Here is a 14753-nt window from a genome sequence, read left to right on the forward strand (position 1 = left end):
ATCTTCATTTCTTATATCGATTGATGATTAAGAAACAGAAGGTTTTAAAGAACTTACAAATCAACCTCACTAAAAAAAACCTAGTCTACTCTCATTACAAATCACACCTCCTAATCTATCATAACCAGAAATCTGAACTATATTCAATCTACAAGAGTTACAGATGAATCAACGAAGAAGAAGTGAAGTGAGGATGAAAACCCTAGCAGAGAGACTCTCTATTTTGATATGAAAGTAAAAATGACTGAAAAAAATGAATATCTTCTCGTCACCTACTTCTCTTTATACCTCAGTACACGGATAGAATCCAACCCGAACCATAACCGACCCAAGTCTTTAACCCGCGTGACATTTTGTGACATTTTCTTGCAATTACATTTTATACCCAAATATATACAAAACTAAACACACAACACCCTTCTCATCAACTTCATTTATTTATTATATTTAAAGAATAAATATAAGATTGCGAATGTTTATTATTTTAACATCCCCCCTCAATCGAAATATTTATTCCTTTTTAAAAACATCAACAAGACCCATCTTATTAGACAAAAAACTATGTTGCTTTTCACCCAAAGACTTAGTACGAATATCAGCATTTTGATCAGATGAATCAATCTTAACCAATTTCAATACCCCATTAGAAATCTTTTCTCTAACAAAATGCAAATCAACCTCAAAATGTTTTGTCCTTTCATGAAATACAGGGTTAAGAGCCAATTTAATTGTTGAAACATTATCACAAAAAAACTGAAACAGGAATAAGATTCTTAACATCTAATTCAAACAAAATTTTTAAAATCCAAACTATTTCACATGTAACAGAACCAATAGCCCTATACTCAGACTCTGTAGAAGATCTAAAGACTGTTGTCTGTTTTTTACTTTTCCATGAAATCAAACAATTATTAAAGTAAACCATATAACCTGTAACAGACTTTCTAGTAGCTAAACACTTAGCCCAGTCTACATCAACATACCCTTTCAATTCAAAACAATTAGACTTAGTCAAAGCAACACCTCTCCCAGGACTATTTTTCAAATATCTCAACAACTAAAAGCAACATTTAAATGAGTCTTCCTAGGACTATGCATAAACTGACTGAGAACTTGTACTGCATAAGAAATATCAGGTCTGGTAATTGTAAGATATATCAATTTACTAATAAGTTTTTGAAATTATGTTTTATTTACTAACAAATCATCACTTTTATTACAACCTCCTGAATTTATAACAAAGTTTGTTTCTAAAGGAGTATTTACAGGTTTGCAACCAAGCATCCCATACTCATGTAATAACTCAAGACAGTATTTTCTTTGATTTAAACACAAACCACTACCAAACTTTACTACTTCAATTCCTAAAAAATATTGAAGTATACCAAGATCTTTAATTAAAAACTAACTGTTCATAAAAGCTTTTACCGTTTGTAACTCAGTTTCACTACTTCCAGTCAAAATAATATCATCAACATATACCAACAACACAGTTATTGTCCCTTCAAACTTTCTAACAAATAATGAGTAATCACTTATACTCTGTTGAAAACCAAACATAAACAAATAGGCACAAAGTTTTTCATTCCACTTCCTAGGAGCCTACTTTAAGCCATATAATGACTTAATAAGTTTGCACACTCTAGTATCATTATTAGAATAGTAACCAGGTGGTAGAGACATATAAACATCCTCTGTAAGATCACCATAAAGAAATGCATTGTTGATATCTAACTGATATAAAGGCCAAGAATAATGAACAGACAAAGAAATAACAATACGAACTGTTACAATTTTTGCAACAGGAGAGAAAGTCTCTTTAAAATCAATACCCTCTCTTTGATTATACCCTTTAGCAACTAAACAAGCTTTATACCTTTCAATTTCTCCATTTGACTTGTATTTAATTTTGAAAACCCATTTACATCCAATTGGTTTTCTGTTTTTAGGTAAATTAGTTATTTCCCATGTGTGATTCCTATGAAGAGCTTCCATTTCATCATTCATAGCTTTAACCCAATTTGGATTAGATAAAGCTTCAATATAACTTTTAGGCTCAACGGTTTTTGTTGAGATTAGAAACAAAGCATTTAGTTTCTAAATCAAGAAAAGAATAGTTAACAGATCTTTCAATGCCATATTTGTATTTTCCTTCAACAACATAATCAACAAATTTAATTGGCATATCTGACTCACGACTAGATCTAGAGACTCTTATAGACTGCTCTACAGTTGGAATTAACAAAGAATGACTACTTTCCTCAGACACACTTGAGGATGAAGGAACTAAACCACCAGTAGGAGGCACATGTACCTCGCCACTTTGGTTGATAGTCTCACTAGAACTAGCATTATCCAGATTAATGGCTGCATCAGCACCATCCAACTGGGGCTGTACTCTCAGCTCATCAAGATTAACAGAATCATTAAAGTATTCATTAGTGTCAAAATCATCATAAGAAAAAAGATCACTAGGGCCATAAAATTCAGTGTCTTATCAACAGTGATTGACTTTAGCTTGAAAGGAAAGACAGACTCATAAAACTTCACATCCCTGGATACAAAAGAAGTATTAGTATCCAGACTAAGAAGTTTATAAGCTTTTTTATCTGAAGAATAACCTAACAAAATTCACTTTTCAGCACGTTCAGAAAACTTATCAGTCAAATTTTGTTTAACAGCAAAACATAAACATCCAAAAACTCTTAAATGATCAAAACTGGGAACTCTTTTAAAAACAAGCTCATAGGGAGATAATCCATTTAAAACAGATGTAGGCATTCTATTTATTAAAAAAAATGAAGTCAGGATTGCATCTCCCCAATATTTAATAGGAACTCCAGACTGAAACAAAAGTGAACGTGCCACATTGAGAATATGTCTGTGCTTTCTCTCCACAACTCCATTTTGTTGTGGAGTATAAGCACAAGAAGTTTGGTGTATAACACCATTTTCTAAACAAAAAAACTTCATTTGATTGTTAACAAACTCAGTTCCATTATCTGAACGTATCATTTTAATCTTAACATTAAACTGATTTAAAAGAATATTAGAAAATGATTTAAGACAATCAAAAACTTCACTTTTGGATTTTAAAAGAAACGTCCAGGTGGCCCTAGTAAAGTCATCCACAGTAGTCAAAAAATATTTAAAACCCTCAACTGAAGCAAGTCTATAAGGTCACCAAACATCTAGGTGAATCAAGTCACCTAACTGAGCTGAACTATGCTGACTATAAGGAAAAGATTTTCTAGTCTGTTTAGCTTTATGACAGACATCACAAGGTGGAAGGGACTCATTACCAAATTTTAATCTTTCTTTCAAAGAACTCAAGGCTTGGTCAGCCGGATGACCAAGTCTACTATCCCAAGTAAGTTTAGAAACACAACACCTAGAATTAGAAATATTAGAAAGAATACCTGAGGGGATATAATCAAGGTAATACAGCCCCCCAGACTCTCTACCATTCTCCACCATCTCCTTTGATAGTGAATCCTGAATTTTACAATTATGTTCAGAAAAAACAATCTCACAACCACTATCTTTACAAAGTTTGTGAACAGTTAGAAGATTAACATTGAAGTCAGGAACAACACACACATCAAACAAAGTGAGATTTGATGATAACTGAAAATTTCCTATTTTGTTTATAGAAGCTGAAGAACCATTAGGATGTTTAACAAGAAGATTAAGCTTAGACACATCCACTGCATCCTTAAGTTGAGACTCAGAGGCTATCATATGTTGATTAGCCCCTGAATCAACAATCCAGCTTTGAGAACTATTAGAACTAACAAAAGAATTACAACACTGAGCCATAGATATACTTGCCATATTTGCAGTTGCAGGCACATCTTCACCAGTACTACTCTCATTAATGAGACGAATAAATTTTGAATATTGCTCACTAGTAAGATAGTGAGCATCACTTACTTGTGAAGACTCAGAAGAAGGAACTGTGATGTTGCCGGGAGCAACGGAAGAAGAATTTATAGGAAAAGATTTATTTTGATTATTAGTTTCATTTCTAGGTTTGAAATCCTTAGGATATCCAATCAATTTATAACATCTTTCTATTGTATGACCTTTAAGATTACAATGTTTACATTGTAATCCCTGGTTTCTAGGTCTATTTTGTCCTTGTCCCCTTTTAAAATCATTAATTTTACTATTGAAAACAGAAACTTGTGATTTAGAAGAAGTTGTGGAACTAAGAGAACCATTTCTTTGGAGAGATTCTTCCCTAGAAAGAATTGAAAAAGCTGATTTAACATTCGGAAGAGGTTCCATTAAAAGAATGTAACTCTTAACTTGACTATAGACATCATCTAGACCACTGAGGAATTGCATCAATTTCATCAGTTTTGAATGATCATTAAGTTTGACAGCAGCATCACAGACACACTCAGTTAGACTGGTTAACCCATCAAATTCTTTCCACAATGAATCAAATTTATTAAAGTAGTCAGAAACAGATGAACCGTTTTGTTTTAGATTATTATTTTGTTGATGTATATTAAAAATGACAGAACCATCAGCCTTATTATAAGTTTCAAACAACTCATTCCAGATATCCTGAGCCTTATCAGAATAAACATGACTGGCATAAATGTTTTCAGAAATTGACCCTAAGATCCAATTACATACAACTGCATTAACACGCTCCCACTTAGAAGCTTTAGATGATTCAGTTTTTTCTAGAGTTAGAGTACCATCCACAAACCCTAATTTGTTTCTAGCTTTAAGACCCCTTGACATAGCACTACGCCACAAACGATAATTTTCATTTCCAGTAAGCTTAATTGTTATAATGGAAGTCACAGCATTATCAGAGGGATGAACATATAAAGGGTCATCAAAATCAATAGGAAGATCTTTACCACTTCCTTCTGGTGTGTCACCAGCCATGATGAACAAACACAAGAAATCAAATAAAACACAAGCAACTGTGTTGACTTAAAAGTCCAGATGGTCACCGCAGTATATTGGGGCCCAAGACAATCAACACAGAGCAAAAAACAGATCAAGACAATAAAAGAACAAACAGATAAAGACAATAACTGGTGTACTCAAGACACCAGAATCTCCCACGACTACAGCTAAGAGATGATAAGGAACAAGAAAACCTCACAGTGCATTAGCAGAGAAGTTCAAGAGTCGACTCCCTGAATCCGTTCTCTACAAGAGTTTATCGGTGATGAAATCCGACCTCAAGAGAGTTATTTCAGATTAGAGGGATTAATCGACGTTCCTTTGTGAAATCAATCAACCACAAGTTGTTAGAAGAATACCGAAGACAGAAAACAGTCCCAAGGATCTGCAAAACAACCAACAAAAGAAACAGCAGTACCAAGATCTAACATAAGACCAACTCTCTTTAGAGAAGATATGCAGAAACTCTAAAGAACAAAAAAACCTAATTCATAAAGATCAAAGGGACAAGAAATAATACATTTCACATAACGCCATCGATACCAAAAAAAAAACCGTCAAACGTCAAGCGATTGTCGAACAACAGGATCGAGAGAACAAGAGCCTTACAGCTCTGATACCATGTTAAAAAAGAACAACACAGATTTTCCCAACATCTTCATTTCTTATATCAATTGATGATTAAGAAACAAATGGTTTTAAAGAACTTACAAATCAACCTCACTACAAAAAACCTAGTCTACTCTCATTACAAATCACACCTCCTAATCTATCACAACCAGAAATCTGAACTATATTCAATCTACAAGAGTTACAGATGAATCAACGAAGAAGAAGTGAAGTGAGGATGAAAACCCTAGCAGAAAGACTCTCTATTTTGATCTGAAAGTAAAAATGACTGAAAAAAATGAATATCTTCTCGTCACCTACTTCTCTTTATACCTCAGTACACGGATACAATCCAACCCGAACCATAACCGACCCAAGTCTTTAACCCGCGTGACATTTTGTGACATTTTCCTGCAATTACATTTTATACCCAAATATATACAAAACTAAACACACAACACCCTTCTCATCAACTTCATTTATTTATTATATTTAAAGAATAAATATAAGATTGCAAATGTTTATTATTTTAACAAGATGTCCTCACTTGAGATTAAAAAAAAGTAGAGATCTTGAGATTCACCATCGACCACATATTTCTCATTTGCCGCTCTAATGCTCCAGCGTACCGGCAACAACGGGGTATGCCTAATCATAAATGATTATATGGCAGAGAGGTATAATCATATATGATTATACATGTTTATACGTATATGCCTAATTATAAATGATTATACATATATACCCAAATATATACAAAACTAAACACACAACACCCTTCTCATCAACTTCATTTATTTATTATATTTAAAGAATAAATATAAGATTGCAAATGTTTATTATTTTAACAAGATGTCCTCACTTGAGATTAAAAACAAGTAGAGATCTTGAGATTCACCATCGGCCACATATTTCTCATTTGCCGCTCTAATGCTCCAACGTACCGGCAGCAACGGGGTATGCCTAATCATAAATGATTATATGGCAGAGAGGTATAATCATATATGATTATACATGTTTATACGTATATGCCTAATTATAAATGATTATACATATATGTCTGTTTATAGATTGAATAATCATAAATGATCATGACAGTTGGTGACAGAATAGATGGTGGTGACATAGGTGGCAGTGATATAAGTAACGGAGGTGACAGTGGTGGGGTCGGCTGGTGTCAGAGGTGGTGGTACTAGTGGTGGCGGTGGCGGTTATGGTGGTGGGGATGGTGGCGGAGGAGAAAGGAACGGACGACGCTGTATAATCATTTATGATTATACCAGGCGTGTCGCGCCGGTACGGCGGTGTGTTAGAGTGGCAGATGTGAAATACGTGGCTGAGGTTGAATCTCAAGATCTCTATTTTATTTTTAATCTCAACGGAACCCACCTATATATATATATATATATATATATATATATATATAGGGTGAGGTTCAATAAGAACCATAATTAACCAAGGAACCCAGGAACCAATCTTTTTTTGAACTTTTAGAACTTATTTTTTATCAAAAAAAAAAAACTAAAAATACAGAATTTCATAACTTTTTATCTTTTTTCCAATAATATCAAATTCGATTTTTTTTTTTTACGTCAAATTCACAATGTGAATCTTTGAAAATTCACAATGTCGTGTGAATCCGAAAAATATTTTTCACATTCACAATGTTAATATATGAATTTAGATATTTTTTTCGATAAAGAATAAGCTCTAGAAATTGAAAAAAAAAATTGGTTCCTTAAAAAATCAATATTTATGGTTCTCTATTAAACTTTTCCATATATATATATATATATATATATATATATATATATATATATATATATATATATATATATATATATATATATATATATATAAAACCATGTGTTCTTAACTTTATGTAGATCAATTACATGATGAGATTGCAACTTCTTTCACTATGTTGGTATAGTCGACATTCAAAAACTTTATAGTTTATATAAAACATAACCATGTGTTCTTAACTTTATGTAGATCAATTACATGATGAAATTGCGACTTCTTTCACTATGTTGGTATAGTCGACATTCAAAAACTTTATAGTTTGTCACTCTTTACGATTCTAACTCCTTACGCTTTCTCTCTCGTATGCTATGAGAATGATAAAGAAAATATATTGTTTGATAATATAAATACGTTCAATCTTACATAACTATTGTCATTAACACACATTCTCACTAATTAAATCGTCTATAAGGTTATTATACACTTATTATTATTATTCTTATTTCTGTCAAAATGTTTTATTGGGTCGTATTCTGTCAGAATGAAAATGAGTGAAAAACAATGTATGACAACAAAAAAAAAAAAAATTAACGAGAATGCATGAAATTGACGATATTTTTGTAAGGTTGAACGTATTTGCATTGCTAAAAACTTATTCTCTGAGTAATTCTCATAGCATACGATAGATGTACAATAATTAGTTTGAATAGAATAACCTAAGCCTCTATATATATATATATATATATATATATATATATATATATATATATATATATATATATATATATATATATATATATATATATATATATATATATATATATATATATATAACAGTATCCTTGTATATATCCTTTTAACTCTAATAACACCCAAAATAAAATGTCTTAATCCTGAATTCTAAATCTTATTCCGATTTTTATTAAATTCAATGGATATTGGCGAACCAAACTATATTTCAAGTATCATTTTATTCAAAATTCGGGGCGTTAAGAAAGAATTATACTGATATTATTGTTTCCGTTTTGCAAAGAAGAATATGGTAATTATGTCTATTTTAAAACTTTATAAAGGTGAAGCAAAAGTGTGTTTGGGTGGCCTTTCACTTTTCTCAACAATTCTATATTTCAGTCACCGAGTTATTCCAATCAATTATCAATATAACAATCACTAGTTTATGCATTTTATTTCCCTATCCTGAGTTGGCTCCTGTGACTCTGTGAGTGTGTCTTATAAGTAACCGATATTTATGTGCAAATGCAGAGAATATGTGTTGCACAAAACGTTTTAACAAGGGAAACATGGGGAGAGAGAGTATAAAAGTACATCTGAAATAACTTTTGCAGCAATTAAAGGATATTATTCCACTTTTTTGGGGAATAAAATGACACACACATATATCATAGAAAATAAACTTGAAAGTAGGAAATCATAATAACAAAACAAAATAATAAATAAATAACAGGTTCTGTGGTTGTGGAAAGCCACAATCCACTTTATGTGCAATACAAGATGAGAATACTCTCTTGCTTATAAATTCATCTTTTGTTGAAAGATATCCGTTTCTTGCGAATTAGATAATGTTTAAACACATATGACATATATAAATATTATATTAAGTTACAATAATTATAAAGAATTTTCCTTAATAGTAAAAACAATGGATTTCGTATATGAAAACATAAGAAGGTGTTTAGCTCATGTATTTTAAAAAATTTCAAATAAATTAGAATAAAAATTCTGTTTGATTGACAAAATCAAATAAATTATAATTCTGTAAATTTCATCGAATTCGATCTCTATTTTAATAAATTAATCATTCTATGAGCAAGACAAGAATGTTAAATTCAATTTCTTATTCGATTTTTTCTTAAAAGGACAAAAATAGCTTTCTATCTCTATAGTTGTTTGGCCACTATTCATCATCAAAGTAAAAATTACAAGAGAAAATTACAAAAACAACCAATTTCCTTAATTACTTTGAAGAAAATAGCAAAAAAAAAAAAATTACAAATCTAGCCAACAAAATCGCAGATGGATTAGGGCCATCTGCGAAGGTACAAGCGGTTAAAGCAGGGTCGTGCAGTGGGGAATTGTACGTTAGTAGATGGACATATCAATCTGCAATTTCTGCTTTTTTCAAGATATAAATGCCTTAATTTTTTTTTTGGAACGTTCATTTTTCTTGATTTTTGTTTGGGAAAACTCTTTCTGAGGGAGTTATGGACTATCGTATGTACTCTCCCGAAAACATGGAAAGATCTTTACTGATTGTGTGTTGTAATCATCATTTATTATGTTTAGGGTATGTTTGTTTATGAATTATCCGGAAAAGATACGAAAAAACGTAAATCGAAGGTGTTGGCCCTCCGATTTTTGTATATTTATGAGTTATATTCGATATTTAGAGCATTTCATAAGCAGCTTTGCGGTTTTGAGATGATTTCATACTTGGTATTGTTATGAGATGATTTCATACTTGGTATTGTTAGTATATTGCAGATTTGTGATTATATAAGTACGTGATGCGTAAATCGTGCATTGTGAGGTTGTACATTTGGTTTTCATACATTATATTGGTAGTAAACTGATTTTTGATGCTAGTGTTATGAAAATATGTTATAGAAATGAGATAATAATATGATTTGTGTTATAAAACTGATTTATGATGCATCTTGAAGTTGTACCTTTGCATTTGTGAGGTTGTACTTTCGGTTTTCATACTTTATATTTGTAGTTAACTGATTTTTAATGCAAGTGCAAGTATTATGTAAATATGTTAGACAATTATGATATAAAACTGATTTCTGATGCATCTTCAACTTGTAAATATGTTAAACAATTGTGATATAAATATGATTTATGTTATAAAACTGATTTCTGATGTACCTTTGAATTTCATAGTATGTTATTGCTATGAAATTGATTTATGATTTCGTAGTTGATTTCTCATGTTAGTATGTTGCAAATATGATGGTATGTGTACTTGATTTTTGATGCAAGTATGTTAAACACCTGGAAAAATAAATAAATAAATAAATAAACTTGGGGTGTAAATATGATTTATGAAGCATTTAATGTGTTATTGAAAAATAATTATACCCTTTTAACATTTTTTTTATATTTCAACACAAGTGTGACGATGTTAAAGCTGTGATTAATCTGAAAGGATCGGGGTGTAATTTATGGGAAGTCTTTGAACATTTGATGGGTACCCGATGTGAAGCATTTAGCAGGACTATTTTTGGTTTTTTGTTGGACGTCCCTTCATTACAAGGGGACGGCTTGCTATTCCACTAAATGTTTCTTTATCAGATACGGACAGACACAATATTATCTCCAGATGGCATAAACCGATTATATTTTAAATTGGGAGATATGAAAATGGTTTATGGCCCTAAATAGTTTTGTTTGATCACCGGATTTAATTTTGGGGTGTATCCAAAACAAATAGGAAAAAAAGTGTCCAAAAAAAGCAAACTTTTAGTAAAAAAATGTGTTTATTGTGAGAACGTCTCTTTCCGAACAAAACAAATAGTTCGGTGACAATATATGATTTGAAAAGTTTCATATTAAACAATACATTCTTAGTTGTTAACGACGATAATGTTGTGAGAGCATGTCTGATATACGTTTTGCGTCAAGGGTTTCTGGGGAAAAAATTAATGATCGTGTACACCAAGACTAATGATCGTGTACACCAAGACTGGTTTTTTTTTTTTTTGCTGAGAACTTCGATGACTATAACGGGCGTCAAGGGTTTCTGGGGAAGAAATTAATGATCGTGTACACCAAGACTAATGATCGTGTACAACAAGACTGGGTTTTTTTTTTTTTTTTTTTGCTGAGAACTTGGATGACTATAACGGGTATAAATTATGGAATTAGAACTGTTATTCTTTTGTATAGTAAATTTTGTTCTAATTAAAAATTTTATATTGTAGGTTTCCATAGGGTAGTTACTTGTAGGAGTTCACCTTCAATGATCATCAGGAGACTTGGAAGAAAATCAATAACTATTTATCACTACCCGATCCTCGACGACTTTTCAAATACTCGGTGTCAGGATTTACAGCACCATTCAGGGTATATATATTTATATATTTTTATAATTTAATAAGTATCTTAGTTGGTTATGAAATATTGTAGATATGGATTTATGATATGTTTCTATATGTGAAAGGTGTTTATGTGTTGTGCAGGAACAAAGATATACCTTGAATGAAGCTTTGGAGTGCGATAAAAAAATTAAAATGGGCCGATGTGAACAAGATTTTCGATGTTACAACGGTTTGTACATTTATTTATTTACTAAAATATATTGATGGAGTATATACTAACGCTACACATATATATAATTTTTTTGGAGGGACGTAGACCTAGACATAAGATGATACCGAGTGAAGAGGAGACAAGAAAATCATATTATTTGTCTTGTCTAGATTATGTGTTTGGTGAACCGGCTTTAGTTCCATCCTCGGTGCGGAAGCATTTTAGGAGGCAAGAAGAATCATCATCTAGTCCATCTTTTAGTGGACGATCTGAAGCAAGAGCAAGACAAAGTGACAAACCAAGTATAGAAGATCTGGCAAATCAGGTAATTGCACCGAGGTGAATGAGGATGATTTATGGGAGCACATAAATTTTGATGAATCGGTAACCTTTCAAAAAAATCATTGTTTTGACGACGGATTAAATAAGCAAGTGTCCGTTGATAATGATGAAGAAAAGGTTAGTGATATCCTAGAGTTGTTTTATTAAGATATAAATTGTTAATAATATATTATAAATTTTATTAATAAATATAAGGTACTAATGTAGGTGTTAGATGAATGGGGAAAGTTTGAAAATGAGGGGCCAACTGCAAATCACTTCGATGAAGTGGTTTTGGATGACAATGAAGCTTCACCCCCGGTAGCCCTAGGCTTCGTAATCCATCAAAGTTTTGTCGTAGTCCTTACATGCAAGTATACAGTAGTAGTTAATATGGAAAGAACTTTTTTTATGTCAAACATTATTAAAATAAAATTAAAAATGTTTTAGGTACACACAACATCAAAGCCTGAGCAAAGACGAAAGAACAAGGTTGCTACCAGTTCAATACCCCCTCCTCATCCTCCAGTATTCTCTGTTGATCCCGACTTTACAGTTATGCGCCTGCAGCCTTACGTACCAGCTGGTGAGGTTTTGTTAGAAAAATATTTTTTTTACGAGTATGAGGTGGGACATAGATTCTACAAATTCATCCTAGATAAAGATTTTTGGAGATTGTTGTTTAGGCATAAAGATGTTGGTTGGTTAGAGGAAATAGTAAGTATTTATAAATTTATGGTTACAACTTACAAGTAATTGTTTTTTATTCTTTTATAACAAATGTACAAAAACCTTGGCAACATATGACGATTTGGATTAGACTTCTAAATGAGAAGCGGTTTGAAGGTGACCAGTATACCATCATGCCTCCAACCTTTTTTGTTTGTCATGCTCTGGCAGAGAGTTTTGATTGGACTGCATTTGCTTCGGGGATAGCTACATACCCTGACTTTATGGTTCCTTGGTGGGATGTTGATAGGGTATAAATATAGTTTTATTGAAATTATAGTTATTAGAATACTTCGTTTTTATCACAGTATTAATAATTAATTATTGGGAAAATGATGCATTAGCCGTACGATGTTTTGTACATTCTCCTATTCAGTCACTTAAGTATTTTCTATGATTTCTATATCGTTAAAGTTGTTTTGTTCAGGTCAATTTGGTCACTTTGGACAAAATGAAAGGGTAACCCGGTCACCCCTTTGCCACATAGATATTGACCCATTTTTCGTAACATTGAGTCAAAAAAGTTCCTCCTCCTCCTTCTCTCTCAGTTCTTTCTCACTCTAAAATTCTCACAACTAAGATTGTTGAATCCACGGAAAAGGAAACTTTGTTTGTTTGATCATCGATTCTTGATTTCATTTCTTCTTTCGATTATGTTTCTTATCAGTTGAATCGATTTTTGATTTCATCGATTTTAGTTTTTATCAATATCTTCCCCTAAGTCAAAGTCATGTCAAATTCTTCTGATATTGTACATTCTACAGCAAATCTAAACTCTGCTAACGAACCGTTTTCCTTCATTATTCTGATAATCCTGGAACAAATCTAGTTTCTCAAATCCTCACAGGTGAAAATTACAATTCATGGAGTCGTGCTATGCTAATCTTGCTTTCAATCAAGAACAAAATTGACTTCATGTATGGTACTTTTCCCAAACCAAGTCCAGATAATGCAGTTCGCTTCAATTCGTATTCTTATTTCTGACTTTTTCTATTTGATCATCGCACAACTGAATAAGCACCTTATCTCGACGATCAACAAAAATTGAAGAATCGGTAACCTCTAGATCACAAAATGCTTCAGTAATTTTGTTTGATTACTCTTAGTTTTACTATCTAAGACAATAATGAGAGTAAACTTTTCGCTAACTCATTGATAAACAACTGTCGATTTAAATTTGAATCTGAAACATTAATCGACCCATAATTAATTCATAGTTTGTATTCACCATGGATGGCCCGTTTAGTTTTCTAAATGATTCCTATCTTCGGAGTGGTTCTGAAGTGTTACTTCAAGATGTTATGTGATATCCCGAATTGAAAAATCAAAGTGATGTCGAAGTCGATAGCTTTGGAATGCTAATCAAATTCAATGGTCAAAGGAAAAAGTCAAAATCGATGATGCAATTTTAACTTTCAAATTAAAATTAGATTTCCAATTCACTGAGAATGAATTATTCAGATGGTTTGTTATGATTCGAAAAAAAAAAAGGAAAATCAAAATTGATGTCTAAAGAAGGACGTCAGATGAATATGTGTGACACGAAGCTTATTGGAATTGATTTGTTTGAGTTCCAATCAAAGAAAATTGAATATGGTCAAAATTGGAAGTAAAAAATTTGGTGTTTGTAGTTTTGATCTGACAATGGGTTCGAAGTTTTTTGCTAACTCATAGAGTATATTTCCGTGATTTTGACTTTTAAAGTATGATTTTGACTTTTAAATGGAAAAATGCTTAAGTGGCACATGAAACTGACTAATATAGGTTAGAGTGACTAAAAAGACATATCACTTCAAAGTTTATTCCATCATAAAGCATGAAAATAAGTTATGGGATTAAATAGACAAATTCAAAGTACATCGTTGGGCCAATGTGTCATTTTCCCTTAATTATTTTATCAACTTTGTGCACGTTTATATGTCGATTCATTTATATCCAAATCATTGGTAGTTTGGTGAATTACGACTGGAGTCAATGGAAGTCCATTTGTATGATAGTTTGGGTAGCAGTTCTTATAATATGCTTGAGTCAAATGGAACATTTACCAAGTTTGAGGCGCAAGTGGCAAAACTCTTAGAAAAAATTAATTGCTGGGAGAGGAGGAAGATCCCAGGGACACCATTAAAAATGACATTTACTCTCGA

At 31.9% G+C, this 14753-nt stretch overlaps 1 protein-coding gene across 1 annotated transcript; it reads right to left on the bottom strand.

Moving 5' to 3' along the window:
- Positions 1 to 510: 510 nt before the first annotated feature.
- LOC145139380 (uncharacterized) lies at positions 511 to 4908 on the bottom strand. The gene is made up of 7 exons (XM_079073222.1): positions 3420 to 4908; positions 2636 to 3002; positions 2315 to 2471; positions 1642 to 2097; positions 1410 to 1542; positions 1267 to 1364; positions 511 to 753 (listed from the first exon to the last, which is right to left on the bottom strand). The coding sequence occupies exons 1-7, from the start codon at positions 4906 to 4908 to the stop codon at positions 511 to 513; spliced, it is 2943 nt and encodes a 980-aa protein (XP_078929348.1).
- Between the last annotated feature and the right edge of the window lie 9845 nt (positions 4909 to 14753).

The sequence above is a fragment of the Lactuca virosa genome, chromosome 9 (genome assembly GCF_052849685.1).
Source record: "Lactuca virosa cultivar CGN04683 chromosome 9, Lactuca_virosa_CGN04683_v6, whole genome shotgun sequence".
Taxonomy (NCBI): Eukaryota; Viridiplantae; Streptophyta; class Magnoliopsida; order Asterales; family Asteraceae; genus Lactuca; species Lactuca virosa.